Here is a 20467-nt window from a genome sequence, read left to right on the forward strand (position 1 = left end):
TTTTTCGCTTCAACCCTAGAGTGTGGGGTATCGTTGGAAAGGTCTTTCAAAACTAATAGGGGTTTTCAAGAAACATTTTTTGATAAAGTGAATATATTCGGAGATAATCGCTCCGAAAGAAAAAATAAATGTGTCCCCCCCCCTCTAACTTTTGAACCATAGGTCCAAAAAATATGAAAAAAATCGTGGAAGTAGACCTTAAGAAAAACAATAAATGAAAACTATAGCGGACATGATCAGTTTAGCTGTTTTTGAGTTATCGCAAAAAGTTTTCCCTTCATAGTAAAAAGCCTTATTTTAATTAGGTACTGATTATGCAAATTTGCCTATTTGTTTAACTCAGGTGAAAGGTAGCGTTTCATCCCTTGGTTAACAATTTACTATACTTCAAGCTCCAGTTTAGGTTATTGTGACGGAAGAGTAACTACGGAACCCTACACTGAGCGTGGCCCGACATGCTCTTGGCCGGTTTTTTCTCTCTGGATATTGTCGGGAAATATTTTTTCACAGTTTCATGTCGGTACTTTCTTAATATTAATTATATAATAGATATCCACTAGTGGTTCTGTGAGCTGTAGACCTCGCGATAAGCTTAAAAAACCGGCTAAGTGCGAGTCGCACTCGCGCACGAAGGGTTCCGTACCATTATCTATAAAAACGGCAAAAAAATAGTTTGTTGTATGGGAGGCCCCTCAAATATTTATTTTACTCTGATTTTTAGTATTTGTTGTTATAGCGGCAACAGAAATACATCATTTGTAAAAAATTCAGCCGTCTAACTATTCTAGTCTAACGGTTCATGAGATACAGCCTGGTGACAGACGGACGGACGGACGGACGGACAGGGAAGTCTTAGTAATAGGGTCCCGTTTTACCCTTTGGGCACGAAACCCTAAAAATATAAAAGGAAAAAATACCTAGCCACAAAAAATCTATTTCATCATAGAATCTGGTCACAAAATTTCACGAGAATCGGTTGAGAATTGCGACCAGTAGAGGAGAAAGTCCGGACACACGAAAGAAAATTGGCGAGTTAAAACGGAGTCCCTCGCTAATATTCCCCTTCGTTAGACCATAATGTAATTATATATAATTACTTTTATGCAATAAAGGGACATACATACATACATACATACATTATATTAAAGTAATTATATCTGTAGTTGGACTTTTTCGATTTTTAGATTTAGGAGCGGGAAACAAATTGCGAATCTTTGGAAGTTTCTAACTAACTTTTACAGAGGAAAGGGGGACTGCTACTTTTTTCTACGTTTTTATAGGTACACGGTGGTCCACTTTCCTCATAACGTTTCTTACATCCTACACCGTCAAATATTCGGAGTTTCATTGAAAACTGGCCTTTGCAGGTTCACAAGGGTGTTATGCAGGCTGCCGAGTGCCAATATTGGCAATATTGGTTCGAGATGGCGCATCTAGAATTCCTCAAACGTCGTTGCGTTGGTTTCGAGCACATAGACACGTTTCTTTTAAAGAAAGTACATGCATACTTATTATAAGACTTATAAAATACTACTTAGATTTTACCAATGACAATAAAATAACTCTGGCTGTGTGTGTGTGTGTGTAAACCTTTGCAAAAAAAACTTAAGAAAAAATTCGATGGCGACTTTCCTACTTCATCGTCAGAGCTAATTTTCAATTTTAGCTGCAAATATTTTATTCACATACACTGATTGGTGAAATTAAATGACGAGCTTGTAAATTATCTCAGAAGCAGCAGAAGCAAAAAGTAAAAACATGCTACAAACAACTTTAATTTGTTAGTGGAATCTATCCAAGAAAATAAAATAGTTTGTCAAACAAATTTGTCAGTAGAAAAAGGCGTCTTCGCGCCTCATTTTTTAAACCTTGCCGCTTTTTTCTACTGACGGAAATGGCTTGACAGACAATAGGCTCTATATATTTACTCTTCTAAAGTTTGGCCAGGGACTGTCTCATTTCGAACATAGACAGAGGGAAACATAATGTCTTTATCTTACACTAGTACTATACTGGCACCCAAAAGAAAGGGATGAGTATAGTTTATTTTGTTCTTATTTACTGACAAATTGGGTTTGCGAAATTGTCAGAGTATAGTTATTACACAAACATACCACTTAAATATTTAAATTTTAATTCAGTTTGTAAAACACTAACCATCGTGTTTCAATAGCAGATCCTTATTTATTCACGAATGTCATTTGTAGGTAACGAAAACATTAGCTGAAAATAACTAATAATTATCCACTAATAAACGGCATTTACAAAGTTTCTTTAAATAATTGAATAAACTAATCCTGGTGACTATAATAACATCTATTTATTTAGGTATATTTCATTTATTAAGGGGAAACTATATTTCTATATTTATATATTTTCTAAGTCTACTCTACTCTAGCAATAAAACTAAATTAGATATGGCTAAGCGGACCCAATAAATAAAATCTAGCTTTTATGATGTCTTATATGATTAAAATATATATTATTAACGATGTTATTTATTTATTTATTTAATCTTTATTGCACAATACATGAAGGTACAAATGGCGGACTTAATGCCTTAAGGCATTCTCTACCAGTCAACCAATGGGTCAAACCAGAAAGATTAAGTAGGTGCAGTGTAGTTTAGTGATGTTAATCTTTATTTACATAAATAACATACATACAAAAAAAATCTTTTTTGGCTGTCCGGATTAGCGAAGTTCTACAGTATTATGTACTATGTATCTGTGAGCGTAATTCAAAGACAGATATGTAAACATCCTAATATCTGAGCATACTAACATTTAAATATATTTTAATTTAATTTCTTTGAATGAAACTTAGATAATCAAGCCAATTTTGTATGTAAATCAACAAAATGTAGATATTTTTATTCATACGGTATCCCCTATCTTTCCATGATTACGATCAGGGGCGTTGGCGTAACCACACGCCATATGTCAACATTCAATTAGCATGTGTCACCTTGCGGGCGACATCGCTGTATCAGAAGCCATGTCACTATCTGTCAATAAAACAAGTCGAATTTTTCCTTCTGGCTTACTGTCAAATTCATTTGACAGTTCTTCATTGTGGCAGATCCAGGATTTTGTTTTGGGTTGTTTACACATTCAAAAATTTTGCCATTCTAATTAAGAACTCCCTAAATATAAAAGCTATAATATTGATGTGTCTTACTCTTAAATAAGCTTTAATATAGGCACACTACGAGTATGACAGTTTTGAAGTTAAAGTTTCCCAAGCAACAGCCCGCACGATAGTTGGGAAGGGGCGCTCGGCTCGGCGCCACGCGTTCCACGTTTGAATTTAAACTCGCGAGTCGCGTTCCAAACCCGGGGTCCGTTCCGAAACTTATTTTTCGTAATGTCTTGGGGGTTCTGAAACGGCTGCTATTCGTGAGTGCGCTTTAAATAGTGAAGTGCGATTTGATTTTCGAATCGGTTTTTGCTTTTCGATTCTGAGTTGCGTGTTTAGGTGTTTATTAGAAAGATTAAGTAGCAAGATTTAGTATCTAGTGAAAATTTATGAAATATAAGCTCAGTTGGATGCTGAAAATAAACTTAATTTATAGGCACATAGGTAGGTTATTTGTTTTTCAGTTTCTGTGGCTATAGTATTTTTCAAACTTGATGGGTAGGGTGACAGGTGTCATCTCCATATAATGTATAACCTATTAACGCCAAATCTCGCAAAATTGCGTACCTATAGTTTGAAAAATACAATACATAGGTATCTAGCCTAGTCGGTAGTGACCCTGCCTATGAAGCAGGTCCCGGGTTCGAATCCCGTCCAGGGAATTGTGTGTTTATTACGAATAATTAGTCAAGCCTTAAAATATAGATCCGGAACGACAAAATGCCAAAAATATGTATACACATATGGACAATGAGGTTCAGATTCAATATTTTTAGACTTAACTGTACAAGCTCTGCTTAGTTTGGGACTAGGGGGCCGATTTTTGAATTTCGACCACTCGATTTCGTGTATTTTGTTCAATAATATCTCCACTACTAGGCATTTAAATTCTCCTAATGGAATTGAAAATGAGTGGTCAATACCACTCGATTCCCAATTTCTATCGCCCGTATTTCAAATATAGCATTTCGCTGTTTTCCACAGATTTTCGAGTGACGAAATCGGTCCCTAGGTCGATCTGTGTAAGATTGTCCCCAAATATGTAGGTATTTAATTATAACTGTAACACAAATGGAATTCGAAATGTAACTGATTAGTTACTCATAAACTTCGTTAGTGTTTGAAACTTGAAACTCTAGTTAGTGCCGTAAAATTTGCGGAACAAAGGTTCGGCACGCCACAATTACATATTATCGCCGCGAGCTTCGTTTGGTTCACTTTTGAGTGAAATAGTTACACGTGAAACTAAAATAAATAAAGGGTCATTGTATAGAAATCTCATTCCTCAGGCCTATTCGCAAATTCCTAGGAAATTCCGCTTGATTAGCATCTCTTTTTCGTGACTGTGTAACTCGTGTCAAGTTCCATCTACAACAAAAACAGCTGAACGGAATCTTCTGGAAATTTGCGGATAGGTATAGCCCGGGGCATGAGAGTAGAATGACCCATAATAGACTAGTCGAACTTTGATCATGTAGGTAGGTACTAAGGTATGTTTACAAGCTTTTATTTACTTTCACCTGTTCCGTTTTTTGTTGTTTGTATGCAAATTAGACTCAGTTCCATTTTCCGATAGAGTTAGAGTTCTAGGAGAACTTCATGTAAGTCGGGTGACAAATGCGATGTTACGGTACCATCGAAGTCTGTGAGATAAAACAACACAACGTCAATAGGTTTGGATTTTTTAGAATTGTCTCTATGAGTATTAGTAGTTGACTGTTAAAAGAAAAGTACAGTCATCGATAAAAGCTTGTATCAAAAATCCAATTTTCGACATAGACCTTTATGAGTATTTATATATTTTTCACCTCACCAGCTGGTGGCTGGCAAGGCTCTCTTCATTGTTCAAAAACGTTGCATTTTATCTACATGTGTGGCAAAGAAATCTGATGCAAATTTTGAGTTGTTTCCTTATATTAGCTGATTGAATTGACTTATTAAATGTGGATTTGAATGATAAATATTTAATAACGTAGGAATCTTTCGCTTGCTCGGGAATCAATATTAGCACGAGCGGTTACACGTTATCAAATCTTGGTTCAAATCCTGGTAACGGCATTTATTGGTGTGATGAGCATGGATATTTGTTTCTGAGTGATGGGTGTTTACTATGTATTTAAATATTTATATATTATATATATCGTTGTCTAAGTACCCTCAACACAAGCCTTATGGAGCTTACTGTGGGACTTAGTCAATTTGTGTCAGAATGTCCTTATCATATTTATTATTTATAATTTTAAGTTATCTAGATACATTTGTGTATTCCCTGTGGTCACACAGTGGTAAATTTATAAGTTCTTGGTATTGTTTAGTTAGACAGGCTATGAAAACATGACGAATCTATAAGGGTTCCGTTGTTAGCCATTTGGCTACGGAACCCTAATTAAAAAAATTGCTTTAGAAGGTAAATAAATATCTTAATCTACTTACTGTGTAGTAATTACTTCGGATTTTATTTTATTCTTATAAGAAACTATTTTCAGGCTTTCACTGATTCACTTCAAAAATGTTACTAACAATACGGGTAAGTGTGGCTGTAGGATAAGTGTGGCTGACATTTACATTGGGGCCTGTTTAAATGTCGATTAGTGTTTACTGCGACTTTATAATATATATTTGCTACTATACGCAACAAATATTAGGTAATCAATATCTGAACAGGCCCCAATATCGTCGGGGATAGTGCAATACCGCGTAACTAACAAATGCAGTAAGGTCAAATTTCCTTGTACATTGTTTGAATTTCGAACTCTTTCGACTTTGTTATTTGCGCCGTATTACACTATCTTCTACAATATGTAGGCCAGCCTCACTATGCCATAGCCAAACTTACCCGTTGGCCGTAATCATTTTCTTTATCAAAGAACGTTCTCAGGGATAGAGTAGCGAAAGCGATAACTTTTAAAATTATTGTGTCAAAACGACTCGTTGGGCCTTTTGTGTCATTTAAGGTAAATTGTCAATAATTGCTAACTCCGGTCATTATATATTTGACAGGCGCTATGTGAACGCTACTGCCCCACAATGGACGGAGTCTTGTGAATGAAACATGGCGACGCGTTCCTGCCTCTTCGTCGCGCTCGCCTTCACAGTCGGTGAGTAAATTACAGGCTACAACTAAAAAAAGAAAAGAATAGAAAGTAAGTCCTTTCCCTAGCTCTAATGACATGGCAATCACGCAACATTTCAGACAAGTGAAGTAGGAAGTGTCATTCGACCGGCAATATTTCGCACGCGATAAGGTATAGCGATATATTCTCAGGCAAAAGACCTGATTGTCGGTTGTTAATGGGAATACTTTTTAATTGCATGTTTTTCTAGTTCTCAAGGGTTCCTTACATTTTCTTACAACCTTTTTGGCCTTAGGAAACTATTGATACGGGATAGGAATGGAACCGATTGGCATAAAAAAAATAGCATGTGAAAAATAAAATTTTTCATTTTCATACAAATTGTATGGGAAAATATTTCCTCGATTTGAGGCTTTTCTAGCCGGTTTTTTTGGTCCCATAAAAGCTTTTGATCCTGGATAGGAATGGGATCGATTGAAATCAAAAAAAAAGTTTGTCAAAAATTACCTTTTTCTCGCAACCTGCATCTTTTTTCCAAAACATGTAAACGCCAATCTTCATTAATTTGAAATCGAGGGAAGGCCTTCTAAGACCGTTTTCGCGCAGTAGCCCGGGATCTGGTAGTTGCCCTCACTGACCCATTAAGACCCATAAAATCCACCCTGTATATATATAGTTGGGCCCCTCCTTATGGTTCATTTTAAGGATTTTAAAGACATATACATACGTATTATGAAACATCAAAATAACAAACGAAAAGCTTCTTTTTCCGCTTAACCAACCGCGTGCAGGTAATCAAGATGGTTAATTGTTTGGAACTACTGTTACAAAATAATGTTATCATTTTTAGTAATATTTAAGTAGTATCTGGTAACTTGAAGATAATTATGACTAAGTAAAAAAAGTAATTTAAAAAAGCAATTTTTGTGCCAAATGTTAGATTTACTAATAAAATCGGACTCGCCCACCGAAGGATCCGTACTTCTTAGTATTTGTTGTTATAGCGGCAACAGAAAAACATCATCTGTGAAAATGTCAACTGTCTAGTCAATCACGGTTCATGAGATACAGCCTGGTGACAGACAGACGGACGGATGGACGGACGGACAGCGGAGTCTTAGTAATAGGGTCCCGTTTTACCCTATGGGTACGGAACCCTAATATTAAAATTCTTTTAGGACGGCTACTATTGTCGGTGGCAAACAAGCATACGGCCCGCCTGATGGTAAGCAGTATCCGTAGCCTATGTACGCCTGCAACTCCAGAGGAGTTACATGCGCGCTGCCGACCCTAACCCCCTCCCACCCCTCGTTGAGCTCTGGCAACCTTACTCATCGGCAGGAACACAACACTATGAGTAGGTAAAATAGACAGTAGGTTGCCAATGCGGTACATAACATAGAGCCTATATGTATGCATGTACGTATGATTAGCTTAATTTAAACTCAATGGTCTCTGCAGCAGTCTCCTAAGAGACTAATTAGAACGGACAGCGCTGGCTGCGTCGGTTAATAATTGAGACTGCTTAATTTGGCCTGATCCACTCTGGAGGCCTTTAATCAATCGCTATAGATGTAAGGTTAGAGTTGTCATATCTGCGCGTCATCGTGGATGACACGAACTATAGGTCGATAATCAGACAAACGTTATTCACATTTGTGCAAGGACAAGACTTTATAAGGGGGATATTTTACAGGGTAGACATTTTTAAGGAGACATTTTAAAATGTTAACTTAGAAACGGTTATAAATAGTGTAGTCGAAAGTAGTATTAATTAACTGCAGCTATACTTGCTAGTGCAAAACTTAGCGCTATATCTCCCAGTTAATCTTATTTGAAGATTGCGATACGCCAACGATGACTTTATTCGTCAGATAAGTGGCAAGTAGCTTATTCAAGACTTTACTTGGATATTAAACAGACCCTTAATGTCAATAATTATTATGCTCAAGATGTGCAATAATTAACTAATTAATGCAAATATAGTTGACCCGCTGCCTAAAAGTTTGTGGGCTGGGGGTCAAACATCTCCGCAGCAGACTGTATTTAGGAATGGAACTTAGAGCACATAGGTACGTGTCCAGTGCAGCTCTAAAATTAGCACAGATAACAGACCAGGACATCCTAGATCCATATAACGTTCTCCAGATAGCTACGACCTACATGCATACGAAAACACTAATTTATTCTTTGTTCTAGTTCCCGACTGATTTATGTCCACTTTGTTTGTATCTTTGTTGCCTTTTCTTACCTATCTTTTATGACTGTTTGGATTTTTTAAATCTAATATGACAAAATACAACAGCAGATAAAAGTTGTTCCAAAAAAAGATAACTTGTACTTACTGTTTTTACCCATCATGGTATGATGGTGTTCCACATTTGAGAGGCGAGCTTGGAGCAGAAGCCGACATGTAGAGGCCCTTTTGACACGCCCGCCAGGGTGTAAACGCTATTGAGAGTTGATGAAACCTAAAATTAACAAGACTATTGGGTGAAAGCGGTGGACTAAATACTGGGCTACGGGATAAAAAAACCGGACAAGTGCGAGTCGGACTCGCCCACCGTGGGGTTCCGTACTTTTTAGTATTTGTTGTTCCTGAGTCATGGGTGTTTTCTATGTATTTAAGTATTTATAAATATCTATATATTATATGTATATATCGTGCCGAGGTGCCGATAATCGGCTCGGCACTCGGCGAGTCCTGCATATGACGCATGATGTCTGGCCTGAAGCGTAAATTTATTCGATTGCGTGACGTGACGTACGCATTTTGTATGGGATTTAGAAACAGCGCGCCAAGCGGAACGTTTTGGAAACTGAAAATCCCATACAAAATGACACTTAACACAAACGCGTACGTTACGTTTCGCTATCGAATAAATTTACACTGGGGGTACTGATTTCGGGCCCAAAATCAGTCCCGATTTCGAGCCTGATAATCGTTTCACGGAATATCAGCACATCGTTAACAATATCTGAAATGTAAAAAATACTTTGTTTCTGATTGCTTTTAATGTTCAATGTTATATTTTTGCATATAAACCATTTTTTCACATTTAAAATATTGTAAACAATGTGCTGATATTTGGTGAAACGGAAAAATATTCTTTCTCGAGCCCGATAACTGTACCCCTAGTGTAAATAAATTCGATTTTGAAACGTGACGTACGCGTTTGCGTTTAGTCTCATTTTGTATTGGATTTAGAAAGAGCGCGCCAAGCGGGACGTTTTGGAAACTCAAAATCCTATACAAAATGAGACTTAACGCAAACGCGTTCGTCACGTTATGATGTCGATAAAATTTACACTAGGGGTACTATATCAGGCCTGATAAAGTGTGGATGTACCTAATTGGCACATAAGGCGAAAGTCGTTTGATCTCATTGGTTTTATAAGGCGCGTGATAAAAATAACATATTGTTAGGGTTCCGTAGCCAAAACGGCACAATCAGAACCCATATCATTTCTCAAGCAACGGAAATTATTATATCCCTTGCCTTGGTTATTATTCCTAGCTTATCTTTCTTCTAATTCGTTGTTTTCTGTTTACACTAATGTTTTTTTTGTGTTTTATCGTATTCATGCTTGGTCGCACTAACGACGGGGGTTGTTTCAAGTTGCTTGCAGGAAATTAGTTCCCTAGGGGACAAATGTTTCACTTTTCCGATTTAGTAGCAGGCTTTATTACGATGATTGTTGGCTTTTACAAAAGGTCTTTAACCTGTAACATAGAGGTAATGTAGGTCAGTGTAGGACGAAAATGATTCCGGCTCTGATATACTTAGTTATTTCTTATCATTATACATTGCATGTAAGTACCGTAAAACTACCCAACTATAGTCCAATACTGCAACTATGGTCCACAAGTTCAAAAGGAAATTAAGTATCTATACCAATGTTCGTTTTGGTTTACTCCTAGTTTTACCTTCCATTTATAAACATATTTTGCCTTAGAACTACAAAAATATAGTAAAATACAGTGAACAAAAATATAGTGAACGAGAAAAATTGAGTTTATTTGTGGACCATAGTTGGGAGCTTTGGACTATAGTTGGGTAGTTTTTCGGTACCTAAAGTCTATGTAAATTCGTAGGTAACCCTTTGAGTAACCTTGCCAGCCGCTACGATACAGGCCGCTTTGCCGGTGAAGGACACCATACATTATTAAAGTTTTAATTTAATAATCAAGTATGCCAAATGAGGAGCTTTTGTACCGTTCATTTATTATGTGTAATCGATGGCGATTGTGGTGTTAGTCGATGTACGATTATTATATTGGCTGTATTATGAACATGACTCTTCTTCCTCGCGTTGTCCCGGCATTTTTGCCACGGCTCATGGGAGCCTGGGGTCCGCTTGACAACTAATCCCAAGATTTGGCGATCTATTATGAACATGACTACAATGAAATAAAGAAAATAAAAATTAATAATATTTTGTAGATCTGCTACCGAGTAATCCTTAATACCAATAAAATACCCCGCTAGAGTACAACCCATAATTTAGGTAGGCGCCTTTATGCCTTTTCCAGGCCTCATCAATACACAAGGTTTTCCTAAAAAATGAAATATATTCCTATTAATCCAGCTTTGATGATTCATTAGAAGACAAGTCTCAATACCTGAAAGTGCAATCTAATTTAAACCTTAAATCGAAATACTAAAGTTGAAATTATATTAGCGCGTAATGTGGTCGATAAATCGTACTATGCTTAGAAAAGGGTAATGCCATATTTGCAGATACCATTTATACTTATTAATGTTGATGGATCGGTGTTTGTGTACAGAATGCGCATGCTCGCTGCAGCTGTTAGAGCTGCGCGTGCCCGCGCACGTGGCGCGCGGCGCGCGCGCAGCGCTCGCGTGCCACTGGCAGCTCGGGCCGCACGACGTGCTCTACTCCGTCAAGTGGTACAAGGTAGGTTGCTGTTGCTGCTGCAGTAGTTTGCTAAAGTTGTAGCCGTAGATGAACTTATCTTTATTGAGAATAGAGACTTTTTGTACATTACACTATTTCTTACATGCTACACGTACACCAATTTTTTTTTTGTTAGCCTAATTTGGTGCCTCACTGCTGAACAAAGGCCTCCCCTCGTTTTGTCCACTCTGTCATTGGAATTTTCCCACCATTTTGGATAGAATGCGTCCAAGTCGGCCCGCCATCTCCTTTTCGGTCTGCCTGCGCCGTCTATGGTGTTCCGTGGGTCCCACTCAGTAACCATTTCGGCCCACCTTTCCGGCTGCATGCGGCAGACATGTCTAGCCCAGTCCCACTTAAGCTTAGCTGTCTTGACGCCTACATCTACAACTCTAGTTCTAGAGCATAGTTCCGTGTTTCTGACTCTATAAGTTATTATAAGTATAAGTATGCTGATATTATCAACCCTTCTTCGAGCCTCTATACATAATTCCGTGAACTCGATTTTATTGTGTGAATTTTTCGATTTTCTAGATTCAATATCAAATCGCTCTGGTCTTGCTTATGGTTTAATAGGCCAGAGAAGTAGAAGGTATGATAGTTGAAGATTGGCCGTTTGAGGATGCCTAAATTAGTGTTTTATAGTTGGAATTTTCTGATGTGATTTTTTGGGAATAAGCTACTACTAGTAACCGCTGCTTAACCTTTTCAACGCTTTTCCACACGTGTCAAGAAATGCCATGGACGCCAAAAAGTTAACTGGTGAAGAGCGAATATGAAGCTTAACTGACAGTAGGAAAGTCGCTTTGACAACGTCCGCCATAGCCTTTTTAATGGTCATTGGCGTCGCGGGCACGACAGACGATGACCGTTTTAGTGGTCTTTGGCGTTGAAAAGGTTAAAAGAAACAATACTTTTTAACAGATTAGGCGTTTAAGTCCAAAAATCACCTCAGAAAAATCCAACTACACGGCTAATTTTATATTAAAGGATGGCAAGGAGTTCTTCCGCCACGTGCCACGAGACCCGGAACCGAGGAGGCGGTTCGCGCTACCCGGGGTGCATGTTGAGGTATTTACGAGTACCTTTAACTACCACTTAAAATTAAATTGAGATTTTCGCTGGAATTACGGTTTATAGGCATTTAAAAATCAGTTCAGGAATTCCCAGCTAGAAATATTGAGAACGCTTCTTAATATTTAGAAGAGAGCTCGAATATTATTTTTCGGGGGCTGGATAAAATAAAAGTTGAATCTCTGCCCCTCTCTGCCTCCGCTAAAAATGTTGAGGGCAATAGAGCGTGCTTTGAATCTCTTTCTTAGATAGTTTATTTCAAGTAGCTTTATTTTATATGCTCTAGAAATCTGACTCGTCGGGCTCAAACGTGACGCTAGGCCCGGCCGAGCTGGAGACAGAAGGCCGCTACCGCTGCGAGGTGTCCGGCGAGAGACCCCTCTTCCCCACTGTGTCTGACCACGCCGACATGACCGTCGTCGGTGAGTACGTTCTACAAGTCTGCCCTGGACTCATGTTTTACGCTAGGTTCGGCGAAATTGGAACAGACGACCGTTACCGCTATGAGATGTTCATATTCATATTCTTATATTTATAATAATTCATATTACATGTCACTTTTCATAATTACATTAAAATACTTAAATAAATTAACAATTACATTAAATTAACAGTTAAATTAAAATTAGCATAATAAATACAATGTTAAATAGAATGTGAATGTAAAGATGTCCGGCGGTCGCTCTTCCCCACCGTGTCCCGAACCAGAAACGAAGTGATTTCCTATTAATCTATTTTAGAAATATATAAGTCACATTCTGAGCAACTCTACTATGGGACCAACACCGAAATCGCGAAAAAATATTTCCTGTCCCATAGAAAATGTCAAGGTCAGACAGCCAAAATGTATGAAACAGCTAATTTTTTTTTCGCAATTTCGGGGTTGGTCCCATAGTAAAAGTTGCTCATGCAGTATGTATATATTCACCCTGTAAATTATTACAGGTGACTGTAAACACCCTGTATATCCAAATTTGCTAGTTGTTCCTACACACTTTTTCTCATAGGAATGAAAAAGAACTTCGGTCGCATATCCCAATTGAAAAACCTCTTCCATTGATTATGCCGTAATGTTAGCTAATTTCCCTGTCGAGTTATCTAACATCCATATCAAGAAGCTTTTCTCGTGACATGCTACTCCACGGCTTCCTACCGGAATGTCTGATACATTGTTGATCAGGGCCGATGACTCTCTAGCGCCAGTTTGGAACTAGCACCGGACCCAGCAGAGGGGGCCTACCGCAAAATCCGAAATTCGCAAATTGAGGGGATCTTTCTCTTTTACTCTCACTAAGACGTAATTAGAGTAACAGAGAAAAATGCCCGCAATTGAAGAACTTCGATTTTCGCTGAGCACTTAACAATTTTCCGGCACGCGATTGCCCTGGGGGAATATCCACTAACAGCAAGAATTTTACTTACCAATGGTAGACCTTATATCTTGGTAATAAGGTTTACGAAGTTTCAATTAACTGCGGAGGCGACACAGCACAGTGCGTGTTTGTACTATGTTTGATACTGCTATTTTGTCGCCAAACTTAGGAGTCTCCAAAATGGATGATTGTCTTTTAAAGCATTTATTTAATTAAATATACCCATTTCAAAACCTATTTTATGGCCATTACATACCATTTACTAAACCAAGAACTATTGAATACTTTTTGCCTGCACATTTCCTACGAGCAAAACTTTTGCCCGTAACTTTATTCCAAGTTAGTACAGAATAAAATTACTGAGATAATATCTTTCCCAACTAAGACAAGGGGTGATATTCCAATCGAAACTAATGCTCACAATAACAAACATAATACCTAGTCTAAGATATTCTCTCGTCAGCAGGTATATGATTCAGAGTATTCAGACAGAGATGTGAAAAATAGTTTATAGAAAGTATAGTATATACAAAATCGAAATACTTCCTTCATGTATTATATTATACTATTTCAAATTCAAAATAATTATTTTAAATTTGTATTTAAAATACTAAATACGAAATAGTTATTTTCAAAATACTTTTTTTAAATACTGATACTTTGCGATAAAAATATGTAATCTGAATAGTGAATACCTAGTCTGAACTAAAAAGTGTATATTGCTTGAAATTTCCGATTTAGAAAGGCTGTCTTTATTCTTTGAAAACAGTGTATCAATCAGTCCTCTAGAGTGCAAATTTCGAGTTATTTCCTCATGTTAACCGGTAGAATGGACTTTTAAGCTTTTTTTGGCTGGTCATGTGCGAACTTCGACTCGCCCGCTCGTTAAGCAATGAGCAAAGCGGTAAAGTTTCTAACTGAGTGTCCCAGATGATATCGGACGGTGGATGAATCTTAATATTTTACAGCATAAGCCGAGGTGCAAGTAGAATAAGACAAGATTATCTTTGTTAACTTTGTAGAAACTTTTTCTTGAAGTTCTTGGACTTGGACGGTGCAAACTTGCAAAGCTTCCACTGTTTTTCATTTCCCGGTGGTATTGTTGGATACCATACTTTGCAAGTTCTCGCACTATTAAAATACAAGAAGATATTTAAATACTTAAATAGTCCCTGTCTATCTACTTAGTACTTAGGTAGATAGTAGTGAAGTAAAGCCTGAGCCTGAACATGAAAGTATGGTGTTGCAGGTGTCCATGGGCGGCGGTAATCGCTTACCATCAGGTGATCCGTCTGCTCGTTTGCCTCCTGTATAATAAAAAAGAACCATGATGATCATGCTCCATATTGCGGAATTACAGTGGAACTAATTTTTTCATACTATACTGAACTGTAACCCTCTTGACAATGATCATATACCTATTACTGGTCAGGCTTTACACGATCACTGACCGGTACCTGCTTTTGCAATAACGTTGCACTAATTTTCTACGAAAAATGATACATCGGTATTCGTTATTTCAGTGCTACCGGAGAGCGGTCCTACGCTAACCGGGTTCCGGTCGCGATACCGCGCCGGCGAGCGCGTTCAAGCGTCGTGCACGGCGGGGGCGGCGCGCCCGGCACCGACGCTGGCTTGGTACCTACTATGTATTTACAGTATCTCTCAGCGAGCGTAAAAAACCTTCGATGGCGTACAATAAAGGAAAAATATATATTAAGGACCTACACATCGCTACGTATCGCAGCGTCAATTTTTCATTAAAGTTCGTTTTTGTCACTCTCTTTGCGGTTTAATTGGCAAAGTCTATTATATATTCAGCCGCGTCAACCTCGTTAGGGAAGCAGCATAGCCTATCTGTTCTTAATTCACTAAAGAGAGGGAACAAAAAAAGTACATAGGTAAGTTAGACGTAGTACTTAGTTCATACTTTAATGTTTTTGCAGGTACGTGAACGGCGAGCCGGCGCCACCCGCCGCGCTCGGGACTTTGGTGCGTCGCACGCACAAGGGCCTCGATACGGTAACGCTGCCGCTGGACTTCAGAGTCACTGAGGACCACTTCAGGAATAACGGCCTTAAAGTCAAGGTGAGTGTCATAATATAGAGTTTGTCTAAGAATAACACTTAAATCAGAATATGTGAATCGACAGAGCTAACAGTTGTAATTGCTTAAAAAACACCAAAAACGTAGGTTAGCTCGTAGTTAATTCGTTGGCGTTAGGCACTAAAACGCTATTTGTTAATTGAACTAACAATGTGTACCTAACTTAGGTACGGCTTAGGACATTTGTATAAACACATTGCATATTACAAGTAAGCCTAAGTTTAACTTAATATGCCTGATTAATTAGAATTCAAACAGCTATAGAACGGCAGGAACCTCGTAGAGCGCAGGTAATGAGATGACTTGAAGCACTCGAGTTGCGAAACTACCGCTAGATAGGTTTAGTTCATCATTACTTAAACTTGAGTTGGGCCCGCGGAAGAACTTGTGGCGTAATGGAATGATAACAAACTTTAATGCCGTCGAACTAATATTATATGAAGAGTCAGGAATTTGCCTACTTACTTATACTACACCTAAAACTATATAAATTGTTGGTGTACGATTTATCAGTTTATATAGATAAAAATGGATTAGGAAAATGTGATCAAGACTCGCACACCAAAGCTAGAAGCTGCTGTTGTGCATCACAAATGACAACCGATTTCTATACATTATAAATCCGATATGGGTTTCGATCTTGGCATCCTTTTCCAGCCAGCCTTTCCTTATCCATTTTTACATAGAAATTGTTTTAAGCAAAGTTTGAAATTTGTAAGCTCTACATACAGACGATGAGACGATCGGTAAATAGTTGAGTACATATATAACAAATAGATCGATCAAATTAATGTATAAGCGACGGTAATCGCTTACTATCAGGCAATTCGTCTGCTCGTTTGCCACCTATCATCATAAGCAAAATATCGTAATCTAGATTTATGAAGATGTTTTATTCTTCCATAGTGCCTAGCAACCATAGACTCCCTGTACTGGCGCAGCAACGAGGAGAGCGCAGTACGCGCGCGTGACAAATCATACGACACCATGGAGCTGCGCCCGCGCACCGCCGACGCCGACATTGTCGAAAATATCGGCGGCGCCGACACCGGCGAAAGTGCGCTTGGCAGCGCGCAGGGTCTACATGTGTTCAGTGTGGTGATCTGTATTTGCTGTGTAATAAATATTTTGTAAGAAAAGTTTGGATTTTTTTGCTCATCTGCCTGAAAAGTAACTGACTCGTATTCTATGAAAGAATAAGTATATAAATATATTGATTGCCAACAAAATAGTCTGTTCGGAAAGAAAAGAGTTGTCGAATGTATGTGGCCCCATACATACCACGACTCCTCCTCCTCTTTCCGCACAGACTCTAACATACTTAAAAACTTAGTATTGTCTTGGGTGAAGTAGAAATTCTAGCAACGCAACGTAGCAACGTAGTCGGTGCAGCCCGCAACCACCGGCCGCGCACTGAGACCGGCGATTTTTTTTTTAATAAGTTTTTTGTATTTTTAAAAGAATAAGATACTACTACTATTAAAAGGCTTAAGAGGCTACTGAAATATTACACACATTTTGGGCGGGAAATTTAAAAAATTTTGGGCTGGTCACACTTTGTGTAGTAGGAATTATAGTTTTGATACTAGAATAGTACATTACGATACAAGTGCGAAAAATAGGAAATTCGAAACGAGTGGCGATAAATTAAAACACGACCGAAGGGAGTGTTTTAAATCGACACGAGTTGCGAATTACCTACTCGCACATGTATCGTACAACGTTTTACAGTACATATGGCCCTTTAAATGTTCGACACAGTAACGTAATATGCTACTTCTCGCACTAGTGCTATAAAGTAGCCCCATATGTACTGTAAAATATTTTTTATTTTCTGTGCGCACGTGAGGTACCTAAGGAAATGAGTTAAATATACGTTGACGTGTACTATGTAAAGTACAAAGACATATATGTATAGACATGCTTCGCACAGATATTTTTATATATTTTATATTTTTATATCAAATTACTACTGACTGTAGAAGAAATCTGTGGAGTGACTGTCCACAGATTTCTTCTACATATTGGTTTTCAGTAACTCGTTACGTTCCAATGTTTTGATTTTATTGATATTTTCCAGAACTTCTAGTTTATCCGTTTCTTTACACACTTGTCCTGTTCATGAGATTCAGATATTAAGAAATTCACGTACTCAATCAAAGTTAGGCAAATGTTAGAACTAGTACTAAATGTATCAAAATATTAATAGAGCACCAACCTACTAAATTGTTTACGACTTGTAAACATTGCAGTCTTTCGTTATACAACGCTTCACGTCGACTTCGCACATTGTCGTAATTATTTACGAGGTTAAATATTAGTTTGCGGACCTCACTCGGTACAGTCAGTATTAATATTATTTAAAATAAACTGAAATAAACCCCTTATAAACCGCGAACAATTTAAATGAATGACATAAATTGACAACAGACTTTTAGCTTTTTTTTAAATCATAGACAATTGGTGATACAACAAGGAAATATCTGTCAACAACATTTGGTTAGCCAGTCTCTAATTTTGATCACCGCGCCCGCTAAACTACTTTTTGTTACGCTCGAACGCGCTCAACCTAACCTACCTCCTTTAGATTCCTTATGTCAAACTTTTGATAAAAAGGACAAATTATGCCTATGTCACATAAAAATGTCACCCTATCTTTCAAATTCTAATTACGCGCAAAATACTAAAAGTTCAAACGGCTTATTCCACTGAAGACGCGATGAAATGGATACAATTTCATTAGGTAAGAATGTATTCAAGATAGTACTACTCCTAAACTATTGTAGAGGTAGAAATACATAGGTACATATACTTTGGCTGCAGGGTAGATAAGAGATAACAAGTCTATGTACTCCAGCTCAGAAAGGTTTTTTTAGAAATCAGTGTACAAATGCTGCAACTGATCCGGAAAAGAGACAAAGTAACTTAAAGCAGGTAGAATGGAGTTTGAAGCGATCGAAACTCTATACTCTCGTGGCTGAATTTTAGAGTCTTTCGCTACAAGTCAAAATGTGCAATTCGTTTTTTACCTACCTACCTACTTGTATTGTACGCGCACGAAGTCTGAGGAATTTCGAGCTTAGGGAGCATCAGGCGTGAGGGTGAACGGGGCTTCTCTGCGATCTCGGACTTCGTGCGCGAACTGCATTGCATATACTTAATCGGGTAGGTAATAAATATGCTTAGTATAATAAAGAGTCGTTACTTTTGTAGGAAAAATTGCAACATCTAGTTAAGCTGATGGAAGTACCTGAACGATGTTAAATTGTAACATGATGCATGTTCACAACGAATTAAATTCACCTAAACCATTTCACAATGAATTCGGAGGTGAGTCATGACTAATAGTATCTAAGTCTCTTTTTATTCCGTTAGGGAATTTAAATGGCGCCGTAGGTATAGGATATACCTAATAAGTACCTACAATTAACTTTTACTGAGGGTACATGTAAATCAGTGTTAGAAGACTGGTAAAAGTTAATAAAAGTGTAGATGGCGCTCTCGGGAATTTCGGATAACAAGGGATCATCGCTTTCGTGGAATTAGACAACATATAGGTACACCGTTTACAATTTGCCGCTATGAGAAGGTGGGCTGGCAGCAGCGGCATAGTTATATGAGCATAGAGTCCGACATCATTCCGGCAGCGGCAGAATCGGGTTATTCCCACTAGTTACCACGAAGTTGTTACCAGTGATACTACTGGGAAAAAAAATCCCACTAGTTACTACTAGTGGTAACTACTGGGATTTTTTTTCCAGTAGTTACCACTGGTAAAAGGTGGGATTTTTTTTCCCAGTAGTTACCACCAAAATGTTGTTAGAGTTCAATACAAAAAGTGCTTTAATAAATAATTTTAAGTCGATTAGTGTTTCAGTTAACTGCTTTAAAAGTGATCAAACATATTAAAACCGCTGCAAGTGCATAAAATTAAAAGTAAAAGAGAAATTAACGTTTGGTTGAATTTTATCTTATTAATTGTTAATTGAATTAATTGTGACGTTATCTATGAAACCTAGATCTTTAGTCGAGGGCGCTTACGCCGCACTGCGTAGTGTTTATATAGGAGCATCGCTGATAATGGCGTAAGCGCCATCGACAATAAGGTTCGTTTGAATAAATAACGTCACAATTATACGAACGAACAAACAAATCAGTCAAAAGGCCGACTATTTTTGATCACTTTTAAGGTAGTTTACTGAAACAGTAATCGACTTATAATTAAACCAATAACTAATTAACTTATAATTAATTAGACTTTTAATTGATTATTGATTAAAGCACTCTATATTTATACTGTTTTTATTAGTATTGAACGTTAACCAAGTTTTGGTGGTAACTAATGGGAATGACCCTCAGAATCAAGAGCAAAGTGTAAACGATGTAATATAAATAAAGTTCAAGTGGGCAGAGGGCCTACCGACAACATAAAAAAATCGAAAATCGTTATCTGCCTCTTTATTGCTATACGAGCGACAGAGACGAAGATAAGGTTTTTTTGATATTTCGATGTTGGCAATAGGCCCTCAGGCAGTTGCATTCCCCGTTTGATTTTTGGTAGTTCCTGGGGGCCTACCGCGAAAACCGAAATTCGCAAATTGCGGAGATCTCTCTCTTTTACTCTCACTAAGACATAATTAGAGTGCCAGAGAAAAAAAATGCGTGTAATTGACAAACTTCGATTTTCGCGGTTATAGCCCTGAAATCAGATTCTGAATCGATTCCGAGTAATCGATTATATTTGATCATTTCTCAGTATTTTGTATGCTGGCAACATCAGTG

The 20467-nt window shown here is 37.8% G+C and overlaps 1 protein-coding gene across 2 annotated transcripts; it reads left to right on the top strand.

The window, feature by feature from the left end:
- The first annotated feature begins 2442 nt into the window (after nucleotides 1-2442).
- LOC133515464 (uncharacterized) lies at nucleotides 2443-19397 on the top strand. 2 transcript variants are annotated; one of them, XM_061848015.1, is made up of 8 exons: nucleotides 2450-3582; nucleotides 6139-6236; nucleotides 11002-11132; nucleotides 12123-12203; nucleotides 12493-12628; nucleotides 15103-15217; nucleotides 15526-15667; nucleotides 16592-19397. In XM_061848015.1, exons 2-8 carry the CDS (start codon nucleotides 6191-6193, stop codon nucleotides 16817-16819), a joined length of 879 nt encoding a protein of 292 aa, XP_061703999.1. In that variant the 5' UTR covers nucleotides 2450-3582; nucleotides 6139-6190; the 3' UTR covers nucleotides 16820-19397. The 2 variants fall into 2 exon arrangements, with proteins under 2 accessions (XP_061704000.1, XP_061703999.1); XM_061848016.1 differs by lacking the exon at nucleotides 12123-12203 and having other exon boundaries at nucleotides 2443-3582.
- Nucleotides 19398-20467: the final 1070 nt, after the last annotated feature.

The sequence above is a fragment of the Cydia pomonella genome, chromosome 2 (assembly GCF_033807575.1).
Source record: "Cydia pomonella isolate Wapato2018A chromosome 2, ilCydPomo1, whole genome shotgun sequence".
Taxonomy (NCBI): Eukaryota; Metazoa; Arthropoda; class Insecta; order Lepidoptera; family Tortricidae; genus Cydia; species Cydia pomonella.